Raw genomic sequence first — 24,711 nt, 5'->3', positions numbered from 1 at the left:
CCCCCCCCCCGTCTCTTGACTGCCCCCTCCAGAACCTCTCTGCCCCTTCTCCGACCCCCTGGCCCCCTTACCCTGCTGCTCAGAACAGCGTGCCGGGGAGGAGGAGCGGGGGAGGAGCTCCAGACTGCCAGAGGCGATCTGCAAATGCAGGGAGGGAGGGAGAGAGGGAGTGATCTCTGCTGCAGGGGAGAGGAGGAGGGGCTCTCTCTGGCTGTCGGAGCCCCATGTAAGTGGCACCATCCAGCCGGCTGCCCTGTTAGCCGCGCGCGCTCTGCGGGGGGGAGGGGGAAGAAGTCCGGACATTTACAAATTCCCCCGGACGCTATTTTTAGCTCAAAAAGCCGGACATGTCCGGGGGAATCCGGACGAATGGTAACCCTAGATTAGGCCCATCACTTCTTGTCCTACTTTCAGTGGACATGAAGAACAATCGATCCACATCCTCTTTATAACAGTTCTTAACATATTTGAAGATTATCAGGTCCCCCATCAGCCTCCTTTTCTCAAGACTAAACATGTCCAGTTGTTTTTACCTTTCCCCATAGGTCTCCACTGGACTCTCCATTTGTCTCCACTGGACTCTCTAGCTTGTCCACATCTATCCTAAAATGTGGTGGCCAGAATTGGACACAGCTGAGGCCCTACTGCCGAGTAGAGGGGGACAATCACCTCCAGTGTCTTACATATGATACTCCTATTAATATGCCCCAGAATGATAGTAACCCTTTTTGTAACTGCATCACATTGTTGACTCATTTTCACTTTGCATTAGTATAATATATAATAAAAATCCAGTCTAAAATTGCTTCTGCATAGTGTCACTGTGTACTGTTAAACAGCTGCCATATCACACCCCAAAAGTGACTGCATTTCAGTTGCACGTGAAATTATTCCTGTATTTATAGCATGCAAATAACTCGGTAATGTTGGTAGAGTATTTGTGGATGTAAGGCCATAAATAAAAAAAAGAATATGAAAGGAGCTAATATTTTTTGGACATATGTAACTGCAAACCAGCCAAACTACTTTCAACCAAAGTTTGCAAAATAATTTGTTCCTGATGGCTCTGCTCACATCTCCTGAAAAAAGTTTTATATCTGAGCCATAAACCTCTGTGAAATGAAGTTCAAACTACAAACCCCGAACTACAGCAGCACAAGCAGGCACAAGTGTAACTTGTATATAAAATAACTGGTAAGGGGATTTCATTCTTTAACGCAGAACAACACAGGCAGCTTCCAAAGTGAGAAACATGTAGATGAAACTCTAGGAGTGAATGGATGAATGGCTGGAGGGATAGAAGAACAGATAGTACATGAGTATGCAGTGCTAGTGCTTTGCTACCCATTCAAGTCTTCGCAGCTGTTCGGTTAAGAGGAGGAAAATAAAGGCCTTTGGTAACTCTTAAGAAGGCTGCCAATTTTCCACACTGGATTTGATGGCTAAGAAAATTTAGTTAGTACTGTAGCCTTTTGCTGCTCCATGGAGCCACAAATTTTTTAGAAAACTTGTAGAAATGTACACTGTGTTGGTTGACAAAGAAGCTATATTTTCTAAATGCTGCTTACATACAAGCTGTTTTACTAACTAAAAATATAGTAAGGGCTGGATTTTTAAAATCTGTCCTCCCTTTTTGCACCCACAGTTTTTTGTGGGCACAATTCATGTCATTTAGACATTTTAACTACTTGATATGCAGATGCAATGACTTGCACTCAAAATTTTGTGGACATCAAAAGTGGGGAAGCCAGGTCCAAAGTTTCTTCAGTGCTTCAGCACCCGCATAAAAAGGAAGAAAAAAAGGCATTTTATACACACTATATTCACTGTGGGCCACATGCTGGCTGCCTTATGCAGAGGCACCTGCCCAAAAATCCGAGAGAGGAGGGAGCCCAGGGCCGCCCAGAGGATTCAGGGGGCCTGGGATCTTCGGCGGCAGGTCCCGGGGCGGAAGGACCCCCCACCGTGGGTCTTCAGGGCACTTCAGCAGCGGGTCCCGGGATGGAAGGACTCCCCGCCGGGAGTCTTCAGGGCACTTCGGTGGCGGGTTCCGGGGCGGAAGGACCCCCCGCCGCCAAATTGCTGCCGAAGACCCAGAGCGGAAGAAGCTCTGGGGGCCCGGGGCCCGCGAGAGTTTTCCAGGGCCCCCGGAGCGAATGAAGGACCCCGCTCCAGGGGCCCTGAAAAACTCTCGTGGGGGCCCCTGCGGGGCTCGGGGCCTGGAGCAAATTGCCCCACTTGCCCCCCTCTCTGGGCGGCCCTGAGGGAGCCAAGGGAGCTCTGGTTGCCCTCACAAAATTCTGAGATGCTGCTCTGCAGGCACCTAATGATTCTAGAGTGGGGCTTAATGGGTAGGGTCTATACCTTTGTATATGTATGTTCCCTGAACTAGCAATAGAAACTATGCAGTCAAAACTCTTGGATGTAGATAGATGGAATGAGGGTTCCTAATACTGTAAGAATATGGTCACACACTAAAGCTGTTTTTGTATTTTTGAGTCATTTTTACATTATCTTCTTGTTCCAAGTTACATTATATTTGTGTGTGTGTGTAAAATACCCATCAACATCTGCTTGCTTGTGAGGCAGAAGGGAGATGATGGAGCTGAAAGGGAAGTGTCAGATGACCTCCCAAAGGATGTCTCAGCTGCCTGACTGGTCTGACTGCCTGTGTGAGAGCAACTGAGAAAGCCACCCAGATTTGGTTTAAGCAAAGTAGAGGAACAGATTACCACTACCACCTGTCACAGTTGCTGGGCTAACTGCACCTCTGACCCCTCCTGGTCTCTTTGAGTGCCTCACCCCCCACACCTCAGGCCTCAAGCTTTCACCTCTCTTAGGTGGGGAGGAAGTGAGGAGGGAACCCCATGATTCTCTCACTCTTGGACCAGAATTTGGGCTGCAGATCTCTGGTGTTAACTGTGAGTATCTCAGCAGACCCGAGTTTGGTTCAGTACCTGCAGTTCTGTTCCTTCTGGGAGTACCTTCTTAAAGCAAAAGTACTGTTTATTTAGAACTCAAGCATTTCAGAAAAAACAGATCTTAAAACAACATATAGTCTATATACATGCCTATCTTTCCCTGAGGCATAAGCCCAGGGCTGGGGAAGGCCCCAACTGCTTCAGCCACTCCCACAAGACCAGTGTCTGTATTCCATGTCTCCAAAGACAGCAGACATTCAGCTTCCACTCCCTTTCTCTCCACAGAGAGTCCTTTTCACTGTTCAGGGTCCTTTTGATCTCTACGGTCCCAACCTTGGCAAAACAGCTGAGGAACTTTGGGCTGGAGCCTGGAAGTCATCTTCACCACTAATAGCCAGTGTCTTGGAATTGCCCCCCAAGCATTTGTTAGGAGGATGCTTATTGTCACAGGGTTCACTCATCGCTGGGGTGGCTGTGTCTGGGGAGTAACTCCACTTGGTCTGTTGCCCTGATCTCTCTCTTGTTCATGCTGCAGCCCGTCTTGAGCACCAGGAGTTTCTGTGCTTCCTCTTTTGTGACTCAGTTGCTCCCTCTTCATGGCTTGGCCCTCTGGTCAGGTCACTATAGTTTTCCCCTTCTCGGGTATCAGCAGCCCTCCAATCCAAGGCTATACCACTTCCTCAGTGTCTGGTAGGGGAACCTGTGCCCTCCCTCTACTCCAGGTTCCAGCTCCAGGACCCGCTGGGCCAAGGTTTGCACTGTCCCAAACCTTACTGCAGTTACCCCAAGCCTTTTCCTACTCCACCTCTATCAGGTTTTCACTCCACCACCCTCCTGGGTAAACTCTTTCTTCAGGGCCTGGATCTCAGGGCTTCTACTCTCCCCCAGGGTTTCCTCCTTTCCCTCTCTAAACCCACAGTACAGCCCCTTCTGTCCTCCCTTCTTGGCCTTATACCAGCCCTTCCGGCTCCTGCTCAGCGGGCTCTATCCTTAGAGATTGCCTGTCAGCCTAATCCCTCCCTCAGGTGTGGCCTATCAGGTTAATTAGTCCCTTCTGAGCCTCAGTCACCCCACATTAGCCTGGAAAAGATTAACACCCCATCACAATTATCTAGAGCCATTGCGTTGCCTTCTTGCTCGTTTTGACAACATCCCCCTCTTAAGCTAGATCAATACATTCCTACAGGAAATCTAATAACCCAGAACAGCTATACAGTATCTCTACCTTACTGACCATGCCACATACAGTATTCATAACATTACACATCAGTATTCTTAGATTATTACATAGCAGCTCCATCTCTGCCACACTTCCCCCTAGAAGCCAATGGTACAGATTCTGATCTCAGTTGATTCTGGAGTAACTCTCCTAACCTCAGTCGAGTTATTCCAGATTTACAATGGTTGAACTGAGATTAAATTTGGCCAACTTTTTTCATTCCAATCGCTTGAACATAACCACATCGGGGGAAATTCTGTCAGAAAGCCACACTTACTTCTGTGATGATGAAAAAGTCATCCCCTGGCTCTCCCTGCACAACAATTTTTTCTCCATCTTCAAACTGGACGGGTTCTAGTGCATCCGCTACTGTAAGGCGTTCCCATTTGTCCAATGATTCTAAAATATAAAAGATGATACAGCTTTACTGTAAAAGTGTCTAACTTTGACACAGGATTCACATCTAACCCGATACTTCTGGTTCTATTTAAAAAGAAATATTAGAAGACAATGAAATTTTCACTTTTATTTACTTAGAGAGGGAAAGGAGGAAACCCTGGGGGAGAGTAAATGTTCACTTTTATTTCATCGGTGCCTTCTGCCTGAATCTCTATTCAGGAAATATGAAAGTATTGACTAGCTGTGTGATTTCTGATGCCCAAGATGAAGTGAATAATTTTAAAAGTTAGGTAGCAACAGACAGTTATATCTCCCCGATTCCAGAGTCTGGTCTGTGCTGCCCCTGACCCGCAGTGTATTTGAGCAGACTAGGAGCTATCCTATGATATGAGCGGTGTATGGGCCCAGCTGCGAAAGGGCAGAGCAGAGTTCCACTGCCTCTGATGAACTCCACAGCACCAGAGAGAAAGTTAGTGCAGGAGCAAGTGCTACTGGCTACACCAGTGAGAGTTCCTCCCTGCTGAGGGGATTCTCAGTTACCTATTTACAGCCTGTTTTCTGAGGGTACATTTACGCTGCACATGGCAGCCCCGCAGCCGTGAGACTCAGAGCTCGGGTCTACAGCCTGAGGCTTGTACCACAACGCTAAAAACAGCTGTGCAGGCCTGCTGGCTTGGGCTGGAGCTTGGGCTCTGAAGCCCCGCTCCCCTCCTAGGCTCCGAGCTCCAGCCTGAGCCCAAATGTCTGCATGGCTGTTTTTAGCGCCATGGTACAAGCCCTGTGACCCTGAGTCTGTAGAGCTGGGCTCGGAGACTCACTGTCACTCGCAGTGTAGGCGTATGCTTTGTGCTCCAAAGGAGACAATGAGAGATGAGAACCTGGTTCCAAGCATCTGATCAGTGTCCCATTAAAGCCAATGGAAAAACTCCCATTGTGATGAGGGCCTCAAGATCAGGCTGTTTTAGCATGGTTATGTTTAAGGTTGTAACCTAATTTCAGTGACAATTTTGGCCAATTGAAGTGCACAGGGAATGCAGGAATGGATCTTTTATTTTCCAAGGATGACCTAAAAATGTTGTATGTCTTCAAAGCAGAATTTGCTAGTAAACATTAAAATGCATGCAACAGGACTTCACTAATGATGGGTAAACGGAAGTTTTAGTATGAATTACTGAATTACTTGAAGTCAAGAGTCACAACTGCTGATGTTAGGGCTTAATTTGGCCTATTCTTTATTAAACTCTACCCTGCTTCCTCTTCTTGTTATTCAAAAAGTTGTTTAGAAGCATCATGAAAAAAGAAAAGTTTTGTTGCTGAAATTAAGCATATTAAAATAAACCTGTGGCAGAAATCAGAAGTATGTATTGGGTTTAACAAAACTATGGGGCAGTAAGTTCAGAGTTATTTGATACATATAACTGAGCATTTTCTGTTGTTTTTTTTCCTCATATGCACTTAAAAATAATGGTTTCAATTATTTTGTTCCATGGTTACATACTAAGTTACTTTCCTATATCATTTATGACCTTTACTTTGCAAACATAGCCCATAAAAATATTGTAAATACAATATTCAAAAAGCATACAGCTTAATTAAAAATATGCATAAAACCCTTTTGTAAAGACTGGAAGAACTGGCTTTCTGATTGAAAAAAAAAAAGGAGGCAGTAATTAACAATGAAAAGAAAGAGTCCCTTTAAACTTTTTCTTCAGTTGGCTTTATGAAAAATTCAAAGCTAATTGTAGCTCTAGTCACGAAGTCTCTCTCTTGTCTAAAGGGATTGATTACCATTACAAATACATTGGTTAATGGTTCTTGCAAATAAAAACTTTATAGAGGAATTTACATGAAGTAACTGTTTAAAGTTCTTTTAGTTCCAGAGGTAAATTTATACATGCAGATAAAGTAGATTATATGCAGATTTGTAATCTCCAAATTTTGCATAGCAAATCTTGATCTCACATTTAAACAGCCTCAGAGGAAAGTTTTCAAAATATTAATGTTCTCATGTCTTGAAATATACATTGAACCTGCGCATCATAATCTAAATAAGTCTGAATGCAATTTTTAAAACATTACTTCTAAAATGTCATAGTTGACTAGTTAGAGAAAGTATTCAAACCCAGAAAAGTTATATTCAAAACATCAAATGTTTATATTAATAAATTACTGAGTTCTGGGAAATGGGGTTGATTTATCAGTATTGTATTGCTGAGATGTCTCAAATGACTATTGCGTTTGCCAGCTGTCATCTACTATTTAAATACAAAATATTCTTACATATTTCAGCTAAATTCTCAATGCCTCCACAGCACTACATATGTTGTCTAATAACTTTCTGCACTGAAAATAAAGCCAAATTTGAAGTCTTCATTCAGTCCTTACTGAGGAAAAACTCCTACAGCAAATAACGGTGCATTTTAAAGCAGCTGAGATGAAGTCTATGGGAGTTTTGCTGAAGTGAGGACTGAGTATAAGATTACAGTATCAACTTGCATGCTTAAGGGAGTTCATTTCTGAATAACTTCAATCTCTGAAATTACTTTTAAATGTCTCATTGCTGTAATTGTACTTCATTAGTGCAGGTGCAGAGATTTTTTTTCCTTAAACATTTCATATAATTTGGCATAATTTGCATTTCTAATTTATGAAGACTTAAATTAAGTAATGGAGAAGGCTCTTTTGCATCCTGCCGGAAAAGATGAGAATATAAATGAATGATTTACCTGACATTAATCAAAGATTACAAGTATAATTGCAAATTTCTCACGCCAGATCTTCTGAGAAGTTCAAGTACATTTTCACTAAGTATATTTTTTGCAGGCTCGTATCAGCTAAAATGGTATCTGAATATCATAAATAAGCAAACTTAAATTGTTTAAATAGAAACTATGAAGAGTTTTATTCAATTATATAGTATATTAACCTATATATTTTTTTAAAATAGCCAAAGATAGACTTCAAGCGGGAACTTGATGCATTTCCCACAGAATCAGCATCTCACTGTATCATCTAACACTGTCCTCCTTATTAGAAATTGTTCTCCTAATGGTGATTGATTGGTCAGGCATTAGGGGGTTGTTGTTTTTCCTACTGAAGGCCATCAAGAACACGTCCAAATTTCGTGGCTATCACATTAATCAAAGGGATACAAAATCCAAGGACAAGAGGCTAAACAGATGTTTTAAGAATGTAAGACCTGGGTTATAAAAGAACAGGACAAAAACAATCTAAGCCCACTTAGATCTGTAGTGTCAGTTTGTTTAGCCCACCTAAATGCATATAAGAGGCTACAAGATCATTCCTGCAGGAAAAAGAAGTTTCTCACCTGTCAGCTGGAAAGATTTAACAGCACTTTATAACACATTCATATTACAAAAATCCCTCTTCAACTGCTCACTTGTGACACCATTCCTTAGAAAGTTACTAGCAGAGTGCCTACTGAGATTTTCAAGGAAAGACTTCACCCACCTAATTCCAATTTGGTACACAGTACGGTGAGAAAAATGAGTCCTAATGAGAAGAACCATTTGCATTTTTTTACATGCTTTTCTTTGGCCGGAGATGATACTGTGAGGTCTTCTGTTCAACCACTTGCCACTTTCATCGTCTCATCAAAGACCAAAATGTATTCAGACAACATGTATGACACAGAAATGAACACTGAAGTCCAAAGGGCAACTGACCTAAAATGGAGACCTTGCTCAGGAATTCTTCATACATCTTTCGCTTTCTCAGTGTGCTGCCCTGTTATTAAAGAGAGAAAGAGAGAGAGAGAGAAAAAAGGCAGAACATTACACAAAGTATTTTTGTGATTTGCTCCTCCAGCTGCTCTTTCTGATTTTTTTTTTTCTTTCTGAAACTTAAACACAGCCAGTTTAAATAGCCTATGGCAAGATTTTCTTCATAAAATGTCTGGGTAAGCCATATCCTTGATAAGTAAGGATCAAATTCATCCCTCATATAACTCCACTGACTTGTGTGAAGTTACTGGACACCAAGGATGAATTTGGTTCCTTTTCAGCAATTAATTTTAAGCAGCTGCATCTCTCCGTTAATTTTTTTTATATTATTATGCATGAGGCCCACAAGTAGTGAGCTTACAATTAAAAAATGGGAGGAAACCCATTACAGATTCAATCTGATCTGCCTGCTCAGACACCTTTGGCTTCAATGGGGCTCATCAAGGGTTTACTATTAAGTATTATTTTATATTATTTTAATATATATCTTTACAGCACCTTCTATAATGGTGCCCCAACCTAGTTAGGCCCTTTAGGTGCATATGGAATACAAACAAACAAAATGACTATTGTTATTATTGAAAAAAAGTTATGATGATGTAGCATTTTATCTGGTTACATGCAGCCATCATAAAGAGTTTTCAGAACATCAGAAAGGGATTCAATTATGACCCTAGACTTTTCAAATACAAGATGCACTGCACCCAGATTACTCTTTGCATAAGAAAAGGTGTCCTGCCCTACAGAACTTTCCCAACAGTTTTACCCACACATCAGTAATCTCACCCCTTCTCCCCGCATTGTATAGTCATAGGTGATCTAAAAGAACGAGTCCCGTCCCTGGTAACAAACAGGAAGCCATAGAAAAAGGTTGTTCTTGCCATCATTCAATATTTGCTTGGTTTACAATTATTCACCCTGCAGGGCTGTATAAGAATCAAGCCCATTTTCCGGCTGTGTGAAAGATCTTGGTAGAAGGAGCACCTGCTAGCCAGAGCTATGAAGGCAGAGCCCAGTGCAGGGAGGACATGCTAATCTTTTGAGGAATGGGGAAACCCAGGTCACATTTACTCACACCGTGAGTGGATAAGCCATAAATAAATATTAGTGTTTGCTGTAGAAAAAGCCACTTGTCTTGTCCTCCCATAAGGGGAGAGTGTTGATGGGTGCTGGGAAGAGAAAAGAAAAGGGCTGTATAATAATCTCCATTGTCAAAGCATCCAGTAAGGGTGAAAATATAAAACTGGGACAAAACTCTGGAAAGAACAGAGCCAGATACCTCTATTCAATTATACAAACAACTAAGAACTAAACTTCTCTCCTCCTACACCCACGCATGCGTCTGATCCAAAACTCACTGAAGTCAAGGGGAGTCTTTCTAGTGATTTCAACAGGATTTGGATTTGGCCCCAGAATAACAGCACCAGCAGTTACTGCCACCTTCTCTCTACTCCTACACTAGCTCTGCAGTGGGATAGAAGCATCAGCACCAGCAGTAACAGCTAATCACGCTCCTTCTGGGTCCACTGTGCATCAGAGCAGCAGTCATTGTCATTTTTGCTCCTCTCCTAGGCTCCTTCTGTACTGGAGTAGAACCACCAGACCAGTTGTAGCTGCCACGTTCTACCAGGTGTCTTTGCACCACAGAAGAAGCAGCAGCAGCAGCCAACATCATCGCTCCCATCCTTCACAATTGTATAGCCCCCTGATGATCCTTTGTCTCCCAGGATCTCTCCTCACATGCTGAGATAGCACTGGTAAACTTCACCTGACCTCTTCATCTGACTAACTATGTTCTCTACCTCAGAGGCCCTCAGAGTACTGGAAATGCCAAGAGTAAAAACACAAACTTCAAATGGAGGAGTTTCTGCAAACCTTGCCAAATCCTGACAGCTCACTGTAAGACAATGAATGGAAAACTGGACCTTGTGTACTCCCTGCACTCCTCCCTGCAATCCAGCGTGGAAACCAGACCAGCAAAATTGACAGCTGTGGAAAACCAGATTGGTGGTTTAGATCGATGGGCCAGGGCATGTAGAGACAGATGTGGAAAATGCTTTTAAAATTACTGTGGACACAGATGAATTTTAAGAAGCAGTAATCAGAAGCCATGAAAGGCTGCCTGACCACAGCCTGGAGTATTTAGAGAACTAGACGAGAGACAGAAAGGTAAGAGCTCTAGACATCCTGACTGGCACTGAGGGCAAAGAGCCCATCAATTTCTTTAAGAAATGTGTGTGTAAACTCTTGATTCTGTAAGATTATAACAATGCCAATGCAGTTCTATAGAATTCTCAGACAAAACTAGCCTGACTGGAATATTGTAAGTGTGAAGAATTAAATGGAAGTTTATTATTAATTATTATTATTTATTATTATTATTATTGTGATAGCACCTAGAGACCGGAATCAAGACTGAGATTCCATTTGTACCAGGTCATGTACAGAAACATGGTGAGAGATAGTCCATATAGGCCAAAGATCCTATGGTCTAAATAGATACAACAGACAAAAGGGAGGAGAGAAAAGAAAGGAAAATGGACTTGCTCAAGGTTACACAGAGCCGGTGGCAAGCTAGAAGTGGAGTCCAATTTTCCTGACTCCCACTATACCAAGGAGACAGTTCTTCAAAAGAAACAAGACAATTCATTCTAGCAACAAAAAGTCCCAATGATTTCCCTAGACCTCATCCTAAGGACCTAGAACGAAGGAACACAATTGGTAGAAATAAAAAAGGAGCAAGGCTAGCTGCCACATATTAAAAAGCCTGCACCCTGTCTACACACAGCTTAAGAGATCTGTATTATCAGGCAGGTGCATCCCTGCGTCACACCTATTAAATATGGTTACAATTTTTTTCTAGTGTAGAGAGGGCCTAGTTCATGTGTTTGGGAAAGAAACCTTTAAAGCAGGAGTAGGCAACCTATGGCACAGGTGCCGAAAGTGGCACGCGAGTTGATTTTTAGTGGCACTCACACTTCCCGGGCCTGGCCACCGGTCCAGGGGGCTCTGCATTTAAATTTAATTTTAAATGAAGATTCTTAAACATTTTAAAAACCTTATTTACTTTACATACAACAACAGTTTAGTTATATATTATAGACTTATAGAAAGAGACCTTCTGAAAAGGTTAAAATGTATTACTGGCACACGGAACCTTAAATTAGAGTGAATAAATGAAGACTCGGCACACCACTTCTGAAAGGTTGCCAACCCCTGCTTTAAAGTATGAACTAAATGTGCCTGAGTCTGCAGCCAACCTGGAACAATAGTTCTGAGATGTAGGAATTGCTTCGATTTATCTCAGTGAGGTATTAATGCTGAAATTGGATGCCGTTTCATGGTGCTTGGACAAGCATGACTCTGCTTGGGTGCTGGAGAGAGCATGCTGAGCTGTGGGAGTTGCGATGCAGGGCCGGTTCTAGGGGTGGGCGAGCAAAGGCAGTCACCCTGGGTGCCACCTTCAGGTGCCAGACCACTGTGCTGTTCGGCTTTTTGTTGTTGTTGTTGTTGTTACTCTGCTGTGATTGGCTGGCCATTTTTGCTCTGCTGATTGGGCAGGCTCTGCTTTTTTGTTGTTGTTTTTGGTCTGCCATTTGGGGGTGAGAGTGGGGAGGAGCCAAAAATGTTTTCCACCCTGGCTGGCAAAATGGCTAGGGCTGCTCCCGTTGCTATAATGTACAAGAGCCAGTACATCCCCCCCACTGTCCATCAGGAAAGCAGGGCAAAGCAATGCCCTCACATGAAAGTCTTGAGTTCTTCAGGCCACCCTACTTGGCCATCAGCTCTCGCACTCTGTCCAATTACAGAAGAAAAGATTCTCCGCTTCCTCTCACCACTTCCAAAGCACTTGCCCAGGCATGGGCATAAAACTTAGTTCAGAATGTTTTGTTGTTACTTTAGGATATCCTTCTGTGTTTTGACTGCCTCCAGGGTAGAGCAGAGGGATACTTTAGAGAAAACATTACTACAGTATTATTACAACACAAACACATGGTTATTTGTTCTGGTATTCAGATCAGTATTGTTGACCTTTATACCACATGGAAACAGGCAGAGAGAGAATTTTTGATTTCCTACTTCTCTGCCTCCCTTAATCCCCATCTCCAGCCTTCTCCCACATTCTTCCATTTGTTTTGTGCCATCTCATCTGCTTTTTATAACTTGTCCATTTAGTATAGTAGCCTGCCCTAGCTACTGGCCACAGTTTGATTGCGGATAGGAGAGTGATAGAATTACAAAACTGGTGGATAAAGAAAAGTGTCATGGGTAATATATCTAGATTTTAAGAAAGCACTGGATTGTCCCATAAAACATTCCTCAGAGAGTCGATGTAAATCAGACAGAATCTGAACACTATCATAATCCTTTGCACTATCTAACCTTTCCATTAGTTTCCTGTCTACTTGAGAATCAGAGAGGTGCCAAGTGGAATGTTGCAGGGATCTGTGTTAGGCCTGTTCTTTTATAAGCTCCTCGTTAATGATCTAGGAGACCTATCTAGCCAATAACACACTAATGAAATCTGCAGGTTGGGAACATAGTGAAAACCTGGCAGAATGGGGAAATACCACCAAGGGGCCTAGAGAGATTTGAAACAGGGGTAGGAAAAATAATGAGATTCAGTTTGGAAAATATAGCTAAGAGATCTAGGGAAAGCAATCCAAGGCACAAATATTCAACGGGACAGAGAAACCTGGAAAGTAGTAATGCTGAAAGAGATTTATGGACAGTCAGACGTGAGTTCGCAATGTGATACTGCAGCAAAAACAAGTCCAATACAATTTTGATCTGTATATGCAAAGACATCCTACCACAGAGCAGAGAGATAATAGTCTTAACATATATGGTTTTGGTGTAACTATACCTAGCATGTTGTGAGCTGTCTGGTCCCTCCTTACCAGAAAGACATAGACAAATTGTAAGGAATTCAGGGAAGAATTAACTGACACATTTAGGAATGGCTTGTAAGGAAATATTAACAGTTTAAATATGTGTTGTTTAGCTGATCAACAAATAAGAGAGTTTTAAGGAGAGGAAATGAAAATGATCTACAAATATCTAAAGGATGTAAACTCCAAGGAGGCACAGAAACTACAATGTAGGATACAAGGAGGCATAACTAGGAGTAATGGGAGGAAGTTAAGAAAGGAGTAATTTAAGACAAATATCAGGCAAATCTTCCTTACTGTGAGATCTATTAGCCCATGGAAAAGTTTCCCAAAGGAAGTGGAGAAGTCTCATTGTTTGGGACACTTAAAACCAGGACAGATAAAAACACTAGTAAGTGTACTTTAGGGAACAATTCTACACTAATAGGGAGCTTGACAAACTGATCTGATCTGTCTCCCCTCCACCTCCTTCTGCTTCTTTCCACCCACCCTCCACTCCCTCCTTCTCTGAAGCAGAATCCTCATTCACAAGTTCATACTTAAAAGATTACTGTTCCCATTTACAAGAAGAAATCTTTAATATGGAGAGGGCAATGTCTCCCTTTAAATTCTAAGCTACAGGGTTCCTATTGGTGTCAGTCAGTAGAAGCAAGACCAGATTAGTTCACCAACTCCATCCCAGAAAGGGGCTCAAATCCCTTCAGTTTAGAGGAGTTCAAGATTTAGCAGGCTCCCAACTTAGTTTAAGCAGCACACAGCTTGGGAAAAACAAATGCCATAGACTCAGAGATTGTAAACAGGTCCTATGGGGGCTGGGCTGGTCATTGTTCTGTATACATTAGGGTAGCCAGGACATCTGATGCCCCCAAACAGGTACTCAAATTGCCCCTTCCTCCTCTACTTTCTCTCTTCCTACTCCAATCTATCCCTTTCTTCCCCTCTGCTCGCCTCTTTGCTTTCCTTCTCCAGCTCCTTTTATTTATTTATTTTCAGAAGTACAGCTGGGCTGGCTGGAGTTGACTGGGTATTTCCTAAAAAGCCCCGCCTTGAATGACAAGCCAAATAAACGGCTACCGAATGGTAGAACAAGGCTCAAGTTTCAAATAAAAGGGTTATGCTGGCAGGAGGTGCTGGAATGGCGACCATTCCATCTCCGTTTTAATCCCTACATAAAACTGATATTGAATTATACTTAAAATGTACATTCTTAAAGGAGCACAAAAAAAGTCACTGAAACAATGCATACTAACCATGAAAACAAAGTATTCCATAAGCTCCTACTGCTATATTGCACAGATGTTAAATGGAATGCAGGCTTTGAATTTGGTTTATGTTTTGGCCACCATGCAATGTACATTGTACAAAAATGTGCAGTTGATGTGACTTAATTTTTCTGAGTGGTAAAAGAAACAGTGTTCTCAGATCCAAAGCAGTATGAAGCATTGCTGGTAAAACAAGGTCAGAACAAAATAAATGAAGTCAGACATTACAATAGGGAGGGACTAACCTTGATTGATCATTAGTTGTGTCCCAATAATATAGCCCGTGGATATAAGTAACTAGCTGTGAATAAATTGAGGCTGGAAATTAGAAGAAGACTTCTAACCATCAGAGAGGTGAGGTCCTGGAACAGCCTCCCAATAGGAGTGTTGGGAGCAAACAACCTAACCAGTTTTAAAATGGAGCTTGATAAATTTATCCATGGGATTATATGATGGGGTTGCCTGCAATCCCTGATGATCAAGGAAGTCCCTTCCAATCCTACGTAACTCACTGTGTATAAGCAGGGCCAGTTTGTCATGCCATAGACAGACCCCAGCGACTGCAGGACAAAGGGGCTGTTTGGGGTTTGTAGCCATTCAGATCAGAGGTGAGACGGTCACAATTGGCCAGATGGCTCATGTGGACAACTTCAGTGATGTTGTGGCTGACTAGACCAAAGTTTGTGTGTCCAGTCTGTAACTCCTCCCCTATAACAGCCAGGTCGAGTGAGTTGGAGGGTGGGTAAATTACTCTCTGAAAGGAGAGTATGCATGCATCCGAAGAAGTGGGTATTCACCCACGAAAGCTCATGCTCCTATATGTCTGTTAGTCTATAAGGTGCCACAGGACTCTTTGCTGCTTTTACAGATCCAGACTAACATGGCTACCCCTTTGATCTCTGAAAGGAGAAATTATAACACCTTTTTAACAGATTAATATGTGTTATATCCTCAGCCTGAGGGCTGATTTGGCTGGGGGATGGACTTGGTGTTTTAGTATGGGGCATTATTAGAAAATGGACATTTGTCTCTTTTTATCCTTGTATATGTGGCATTCTCTGTATGCAATTTTGGGGAGCTCCCTATCCCCATAGGTTTTCAATCCAAATGGCAAAGACAGCAGCAACATTTTAGCAACTTAAGCTGCATGACAATTCCAAGCCATATATTCCTTACTACTCACACTCAGGAAGATATAAACATAAAAGCAAAGATACCCACAAACGTGTTACATAGGTAAGGCAAGCAACATACAACACAGATAACTTTCCTAGACAGAGGATGGGTGGTGTGCTCCGAAAGAACATTTGGGGAGGTGACGGGGAGAGTTGACTGGTTTAGAAGAACTTTTTTTACCCCCATAGAATTTCAAAGTTATAATGCTTTGTGAAAGACTGCAATGAATGCCAAGCAGTTTCTTTACACATCTCAACTGAAGGAACTGACCTGAGGCTTGCTATCATCACAGCTAGTTGAGTGAGTTTAAATATGACCCTGAAGCACTAAGCTGCCTAGGAAGAGACGATGAAATATGCAGAAATACATCTGTTTTAACATGGTTCTTTCAAGACAGGCTGAAGCAACAAATGGATGGCAAATGAAATCAAAAACTAGATGGACTGTGTGCATCAGACTTTAGTCCACTTCAAGAAAAAAAAAAGTTACATTTATGGATACAGTAAATCTAAAAGCATCACTGAGATGCTTAAGTGGATAACAAAAATGGCAATGAGCAGAAGTAATGGCTAAGAGACCAGACAATATGTGGGACATCTAAAATACTAAGCAACTCTCTGATGGAGGGCAGTACACATTCTATTTTTAATGGCACCAACGATACCATTTAAAAAAAAAAAAACCAACAACCCTGAAATGTAAAAACAACAAAGTGCTCATACACAAAATCATCTTGCTATGAACCTAGTGACCGAAAGCAGCAAGGGATTCCAAATGCATTTTAAAGGCAGTTATCTATATATTAGAATCAGATAAATGCTCACGATAGTCAAGCTGTATCTATGTTTAGCATACTTGCACCAGCAACCTCTGCTGCAGGTTATATGCCTTTTTAGTAAAATTCCTTCTGGCACCAGAAATGCCCACCCAGCTTTTGAAGATAGTTATCAAATGGAGATGGGCATCTGACTGAGTGATCAAACCTGAATGGTTCACAAGCTTCAATGTGATTAGTTATTGCCATTTTCATCAAGTTTTAGACCAAAGGGGCCTCAAAAGCAAAGATGACTGTGAAATTTTCCTCTCTATTCTTGTGTAACGGCATTAGATAAAGTAAGAACCAAACAGCCTTTCTTAAAAAGCCAGAGAACACATCAGTTTTGCTGTTTATTTCTCTCTTTTACAATTTCACTTTTGTACTTTTGAATCATATTTGCACCAAGCAGATTCATCTCAAGCAGTATTCTAGATACCTGTCTTGATTGCCTTAGTCAAGTACTAGTGGACAAGTTATGTTCTCCTTCCCTATGAGTTTAAAAAGAGTTTTAAATAAATGTCTTATTGAAGGTCAACGAATGCTGCTCCTGTATATGCAGCTTTCAAATAGTATTCATCTTGTTCATCCACAGAACTGATACAGCATCTGCAGTGGCATTACTAGCTGCTTGTCAATGAACCTCAATCCCATCCTGCATGGGCCGCCCCCTATCTCTAAGGATGGAAGAATAATTTCATCTACTTCTCCAATGAGTCTTTAGCTCCTCTACTGAGAGTGCCAGCTGTGCTGGTGATTTTTGTGATGTGGCTACCAGTCCATGAAGAACTAGATGTATGCCACAAACTCACTTCACTCAGGCACCCACCAGTCATCAAATGGCATAAATATTACATCACAGCTGAACTCAGTTGGATGTGAACTAATGACCCTGACACTGAAAGCCATTGTCTCCCTTTGCTAAACTCTTAAGCTACCCACCCAGTAATTCCATTTGTACTGTATATATTTTTAATACACATTCTTTTCTTACCAAGAAATCATAGTAACATTTGCTCCAGGCCAGAATGAAATATTGTAACCAATGAAGAAAAGTTCCTATTAAGAAAGATGCTTTAAATAACATTATTCGAGTGTAAACTATCTGCAGGAAGGGAATATTTTGTGGAGGAGAAAAGAGTATGTACATTCACATCCGAAAAACAAATAATTGTGGTGAAACTAAGACATTGCTTTAGCTAAGCGTGTGTCAAAGTTTCCATTATAAATCCACGACTCAAGGTCTAACGACAAATCAACAGCCTAACACATGCTGCAGGTGGCCAGCTTCTATGACAGGCTTCTCTGAAAAGACTTGTGTGTGTGTGTGTGTGGAAAGGAATCTTTTCCCGAAGTCACAGAGCTTTCTGCAGCTGCTCCTGCAGTTTTAGGGCTGTGCAGTGTTATTTATTTATATTGTGCCGTGGACAAACGTGGCACTTTGTTGACAAACAAGGATGCAGGGGGGGTAGGGGGTTCATTTCCTAGACTCACTGAAGTCAATGGGAGTTTTCCTACTGACTGTAATGGAGCCAAGAGCTCATTTGGAGCTCCTGCCAAGAAGAGCTTATAGTGTAAGTTAGAATGAAGACAACACAAGGCAACAAGCATGGGATGGTGTTGAGGGAGGGTAGGAGAGGGTTGACAACAAGAAGATGATGTGTGGTAGCTTAGAGGAGTAATGTGGACCTCTTGAGGGTTTCACAGTTTTAAATAATTACTGATGTATGATAGGGGAAGTACTCAGGGGTTCCTGGCACACAGCCCCATGCTCACTCCTGGCACACAGACCCACAGTTTTATTTTAATGTGCATTTGTTTGTTTTAGAGCCTTAAACTGCAGAGGTTTTAGCACTGATATCATTTGAATGTAAAATAGAAATGTTGTGCACATTTATGGCACTGCATAAAACTTTTAATAGTACCAGTAATGTGAATAAGTCATAACATTTAAAACTCACCATTAAAATGCGTCTGTAGCTGTCCCTGTCGATGCCCCAAAGTTTGAGGTCTGTCTTGGCCTTGACAGTGGCAGCCCTTGGTGTTCCATAGATCAATGCAAGCTCCCCAAAGCTGCCTCCTTCTCCAATGCTGGTCACCCATTCTCCATTTACATAAACCTACAAAAGGAAGAGGGAAAAAATAATCGGGGGACTTATCTGTGCTTTTTTCCTTCTACTTCCAGTTACCTAAAAACCCATTCATAATTTCCTATCTATCTAAGTTGGATAGTGCTGGGAGGCACAGAAAGGAAACAGTAGCCTAACAGTTTCCTCGCTCGGTTACAAAAGAGGGTGACAACCTGCTTTGTGGACAGAATTTCAAGTCTTCTTGCTTCAGCACAATAATTGTATTTACTCTCTGAGTTTTCAGCTCCTGTGGTTAACTGGCATCAAGTTTTCCTTCCTTGTGTTCAGCACTCAGAGAAGCGACAAGCAGAACTGTCACAACTTTGGCTTTTTATTAACACTGTCAAACTTGAAAGGAAGGAGATTTGTTAAAAACTGTAATGAGATTTGTCAGGAAGCGCTATAGCTGTGAACTGAAAAACAGAACAAAACAAGGAAAACATCTTCTGAAAGGGGAGATTTTTCTTTTTTTAAGTTTATTCTCTTCATCAATTATCCAAGGATAGTTTTCAAAGTCTCCCATTGACTTAGTGGGTTACTGACTACTTTGGATTTGATAGCATGTAAATATAACTATCCTTTTCCTTCCACTCATGTACCAGCTCTATGGGTCTCCAGGACCCATAATTAATTTATTAAACTATCATTATGATCCTGCTGATGAAATGGATCAGATCCAAAGCTATTTTAGATCAGAAAATATTATTGATTGATGTAGCTATCGCACAACATTTTTACTGAGTGAAATACAACCCAGTACGGAGGGCCTACCCAAGTTCCTCTGCATCATGTAAGACCTTCACTTGAGTAGACAGGGTGTGGGCAGGGTCCCTACACTAGGGTGAATTCCTCCTGCTATCCACTGACAGTACAGCTTCTGGGGCATTAAATTGCATTCAGAGAATGGGATTGATTGTGTATTTTGCAGCATGCATGTAGTTTTGTCACTATACACTGACATAAGGGGCATCCTTTTTAGGCTGTTAATGTGTTAAGAAGTTTAAAGAACAGCAGACACTGCAAGCACATATCAAGTGCAGAATATATCCTAATGTATTATGGAGCAGTAACAATAGAAATCAATGAGACTGAACATTAGCGCTGTAACAGCTCTATAAAGAAAAATGTAATAAAAAAACCATACAATTATTCTGTACTCAAACAGGAAAAAAGAAAACCAAAATAATTTCACATAACCTATTGCAAATAATGGATTCATGCAATTTTTTAAATATAAATTAAGACCCTGTATCACTTAGGAATGAAAAAAACAAGGTGTCTAATATGGGGCAAAATATATGGATATTTGGTCTTTTCCCAAAAATAAAAATAAATTTCAGTATATTTTGTGTGTGTGTGTGTGTGTATGTATATCTATCTATCTATCTAACTCTTATGCTGAAAAGATGTCCCTTGTGCTAAAGCCCAAATCAATCTGTTTGTTTTGCCCAATACTCATTCAAGCCCTGATCCAGCTCCCATTGAGGCATTTCCACTGACTTCAATAGGAATTGGAACGAACCTTCAGGGCATGGGGCAGCTTAACTGATCAGAGACCTTGTATGAATGTAAGGCCTGCGTGGGATTTCTATTAGCCCTAATGCTGAACTATAGCTGAAGAGTCAGTGTTGTGGGTCTCTGTATTCCAGGAGCATCCTGGAGATCAAGGGATAGAAGCAAAAGGTAAAAAATAAACCAAAATAGGCAGGCAGTAACCAAGCCATGAATGCAAGCCATGAAGGTCATTTGTAGTTGAATTTCTTCTTTACTACGGGAGAATGTCACATTAAATAATAGCAGGGTTTCTTTTGATCTGTGACATAGGCTTTGAAAGGAAAACCAAATGGAATGTTGGGTCAATCGTTAATTCTTCTCATGATGCGAAACTTACACACAAAAGAGTTTTTAAAGGTCCAAAGTCTAGTTGAAGTGTGAATCCTGGAACCCCTACATGTCAAAAGCAGGGAAGGTGGATAAATAAAATGAGGGGCCTATAAAGTTTGGTAACCTAATGAAAGTAAATCTTAAAAAACAAAACACCTTCCATATTTAAACATTGCAAAATTGGCCAGATGCATTTTTCTTAGAGATGGTGGGTAGGTGTCTTCTTATTGTGAAGCATCAGGAATAGACAACCAGCAGAGGTAGACACTGCACTACACTGCCCCATCGGTCTGCTCCAATAAGGCAACTCTTATGTCCTCAATGAGGGTCTGATCCCAAAGTCTGAGTTTTGGGTTAGGCCCTGAATGTCAGCTGATCTCTCATCCTGAATTTACACTCAGGACAGAAAGTTATTTTGTATACGGTGTCTTGCTGTTGAGCTGAATTTCTATTATTGCGTAAAAGTGTGGTAAGATGACTTGCTAACATGATGGGTGTTTCTTTAGGACGGAAATGACAGCATCTGAACTATAAATGGGAAGTGACCTCTCTCCAGCACCCACATTTTAAAAATGTAACATGGAAATTCTTGTTGAGTCAATAAGTGGCAAACCAAAGGAGGAAATTAATCTGGTGAAACTCAAAGTAGAGTGAGTGAAGTACTGACATTTATAATAGTTGCACTGCAATAAAAAAGGCTGAAGTTAATCCACTCCAAGCCATCTTTAATTTTACTATCCCACTTGACTAGACTCCACAAAACATGTCTGACATATGATTTGTAAACAGTTTATGAAAATGGTCAAACCCCACTAAGTGTGTCAGGTTTAAAGCATTCTGAACAGAAACCAAATCTTGATCCGATGACATGATCACTGGGCCCAGCACTCTCTTCCCCAATAAAAACACCATTTTCCAATTTCAATCTCCTGAAGACAAAACAACACAAGAACAACTATTGTCCTTTAAGAGGAAAGCCATTGTACTACACTCTCCAGAATGCTCCCTAAGTCAACAATAAACTTTTGTCTTCATGATGATGATAAAGTGAATTGATGATATATTATACTGTCATTCTGTCCTTTAGCTGAAAGTTCAACCCCACTAAGATTCCTTTCTTTAGGTGGAGTTAAAAAAAAAAAGAGGAAAGAAAAGGTGAAGATGAGGCTATTTTGGGAAAGAAATATGTGTTGCATGGCAGCAGCTTGTCAGATCCCCTTTCTCTCCCTCCAAAAAAATACTGGTCATAGGATCTGGCTTATACATTTTATATATTTACGAACCCTCATCAGTGTAGAGAGTACACAATCAAAACAGTCCGAGTTGTTACTTGGACAGCTGACCCAGCTGCACAGTAGTGGGAACTTTTTACTTTCATGTAGCTGTAAAGGAATGCATAGCCGCAGATGCCCAAATATGAAGGGCAATCATGTTGCCAGAGCCTGCTACTTTCTGGAGATCAAAGACATTCTAGATTTCTATTGTTTTTCATCTCTGTTGGTATGAACACTGCAATTTTTGTTAGCAAGAAAAATTACCCAAGTGGGGGCTCACTTTCTTTTTTTTATAGAGGGGGGGGGGGGGGGGGGGGGGGAAATCTTGTGTGATATTGTACTCTTCAATTCCTTTTCTCACAGGCTGTGATATGCATTAGGCACTAACCATGAGAGAAAATCGAAGCAACTCACACAAGGCTCAGTGGTCTAGGAGCACATCTTCGTTTCGTTCATCTTCAGGTTACTTATAAAAATAGGATTTAATCTTAGCAACAATAGTAACTCCCCCATTTGCCTGGGAAGTAGTGAATGTACTTCTGCTTTTCAGTCCTCAGTTTTATATTGTTGATTTCTTATTAACCATTTGCATTTCTTGCTGCCCCTCTACACCCTATGGAGGCAATCTCACTCATTTAATACATTTGTGTATTGAAATTATCCCGGTATTGCAACTTTCAGCATCCCATTATGTTATGCAATAACTTCAGCTCTGTGTCTTGTCTGGATACAGCAGGTCCAAATATTTCTGTTCCCAAAATAGAAATGAGGCTCATTTCTTCTCGGAAATCTACATGAGTCTTAAACATGACGTTTTTATACATGTGGGTGACTTTCTCACACGATGCTATCAAAATTTGGAACTATCTTTAAAATCCTCAAAAACTCAAAGTGGCATCTTGAAAATTGTAACCCAGAGAATGTACTTATTAGATTTTTAAAAATCATCCATTAGAAAATACAAAGAAGTGAAACATGGGCAATGTTAATGATTGAGGAATTCTAGTTGTCGTGAATACATTTAATTAAATACACAGGAAAAAAAGGGTAGGTAGGCTCTTCAGCAAAGGCAATACCATTAGGTCTCATTGACCAATAGGTTAGTATTAAGTCTAACTAGCTCTTAAAGATCCAGCAATATTCATAGACCAGCTGCTGTGTAACTTTTGTTTGTTTCACTTTGTTTTATCTTTATATTTCTCCATACAAGGGTGGGTGTGGCCTTTGTAAACTTGCCAGTTTTACCCAAGATGAACAGATAAGATTACCTTAGTGTCTACAATATTTCTTTGTACTTGTCTATTATATAATGTTGTAGGAAATACCCTGAATATGATAAATATTCAAATTATTTAAGCACAAATACTATTTAGTTATCTGGACAACTGGCACGTTTTTACTTGGTTTTTCACCATAGTGCATTTGGCTGTTGTTTTACAAGAAGAAAACACCCGAAAATGATTGCATAAAGAGTTACAACCGTATTAAATACAATAGGAAGTTGTTGTTTTAAAAAATATATTTTAAAAGGATAGTTGATGGTGGTTTTTAAGCAAAATGTGAGGTTATAAGATTAAAATAATAAACAGGAGGACAGTTTTATATTTAGAAATATGGATTAGAGATTTCTGCAAGAAACACATATTTTAGCAGGTACTTTCAACATCTTTACTGGAAACCATAATATAAACCTCACTAGATACATTTTTGGCATACATCCACATTTTTCCAAATAGTAGAGCTTCCAGTAGACAGATGACCTCTGAGACTTAAAGCCTCAAGCCATAATCTAGCTAGCAGAAAGTTATTCGTCATACAGGGCTAGACCATGAGTTAACAAACTTCCCTGAGACAGTGGCAATATGTGCTACCCGTGCAGAAGCCCAATAGTGAGATTCTGACTATGACCTATTGAGTCACAATCTCTCTCCCAGTCTCCCTGCTGCTCTGGTTGAAGGAGTACACCAAGCCAGGTTTGTACCTGGTACAGATATGATGCCTCATGCATTGGAGGCAAAGCCAAGGCTCCAGCCTTTTGTGTTTCCCCTCCTGCATTGTGAGTGGCACTACAGGTAGTGCCCTTTACTACCTGTACCCCCTTTACTACCTCTACCCCCTTTACTATCTTGTGTGGACATACAAGCCAGGCCACAATCTAGCTCACAGTAAATTATCTTGAAATAATGATCCACAGTAAGACACCGGTGCTGTATAGGCTCTTAAGACCATAAGAACGGCCATACTGGGTCAGACCAAAGGTTCATCAAGCCCAGTATCCTGTCCTCTGAAATGAACAGACAGGTTATCATCAAGTGAGCCATGCCCTGTCTCCCAATCCCAGTTTCACCTATAACGCGGTAAGATTTTTTGGCTCCCGAGGACAGCGTTATATCGGGGTAGAGGTGTATACTTGTACGTCGCCATGCTTGCCAAAGGGAAGATAATACAAAAACTCACATACTGAAAAGAAAGTTTCTCCTCTGACAATCCCTTTGGCCCACTGCTCCTGTAAACTATGTGGTGTTGCATTTGATTTTATTTTGTTGTCCACAGTGACCATAGACAGAGAAGTTATGGATATATAACATTAAGTTATTTGTATTTAATGTTTCTCATTTATCCTCCCGCATTAGGGTAACCAGATGTCTTGATTTTATAGAGACAGTCCCGATATTTGGGTCTTTTTCTTATATAGGCTCCTATTACCCCTTCCTGTCCCGATTTTTCACATTTGCTGTCTGGTCACCCTATCCCGCATATGTAGAGATGGTCAGACATAGTGTTAGACTGTCCTTTTATTTTGTTCTTCATAGATTTGCAAAATTATCCGTAAGGGGATTCATCATAACTCTTGTACTTACTAATTGGAGTACATATTCCTATAACTCTAACCATATACTGCCTGTGATCTAAAGAGTTTCTTCCTCAAAAAACTGCATGATATTTTTGCAGATAGCATCTGATATTTTTAATGATAGCAATTGCAAGTACCATTACC

The 24,711-nt window shown here is 41.1% G+C and overlaps 1 protein-coding gene across 1 annotated transcript in view; it reads right to left on the bottom strand.

The window, feature by feature from the left end:
• PRKAR1B (protein kinase cAMP-dependent type I regulatory subunit beta) overlaps nucleotides 1–24,711 on the bottom strand; it is a 125,473-nt gene that overhangs the window by 29,420 nt on the left and 71,342 nt on the right. Inside the window, exons 7-9 of the mRNA XM_034783739.1 lie at nucleotides 18,388–18,546; nucleotides 8,226–8,286; nucleotides 4,418–4,539 (exon numbers count right to left, since the gene is read on the bottom strand). Coding sequence (XP_034639630.1) covers nucleotides 4,418–4,539; nucleotides 8,226–8,286; nucleotides 18,388–18,546 — 342 coding nt within the window. The remainder of the gene's footprint in view (nucleotides 1–4,417; nucleotides 4,540–8,225; nucleotides 8,287–18,387; nucleotides 18,547–24,711) is intronic.

The sequence above is a fragment of the Trachemys scripta genome, chromosome 10 (assembly GCF_013100865.1).
Source record: "Trachemys scripta elegans isolate TJP31775 chromosome 10, CAS_Tse_1.0, whole genome shotgun sequence".
In the NCBI taxonomy this organism is placed as follows: Eukaryota; Metazoa; Chordata; order Testudines; family Emydidae; genus Trachemys; species Trachemys scripta.
Note: the sequence above shows the minus strand (reverse complement) of the source record. Positions and strands in the feature narration are given on the sequence as shown.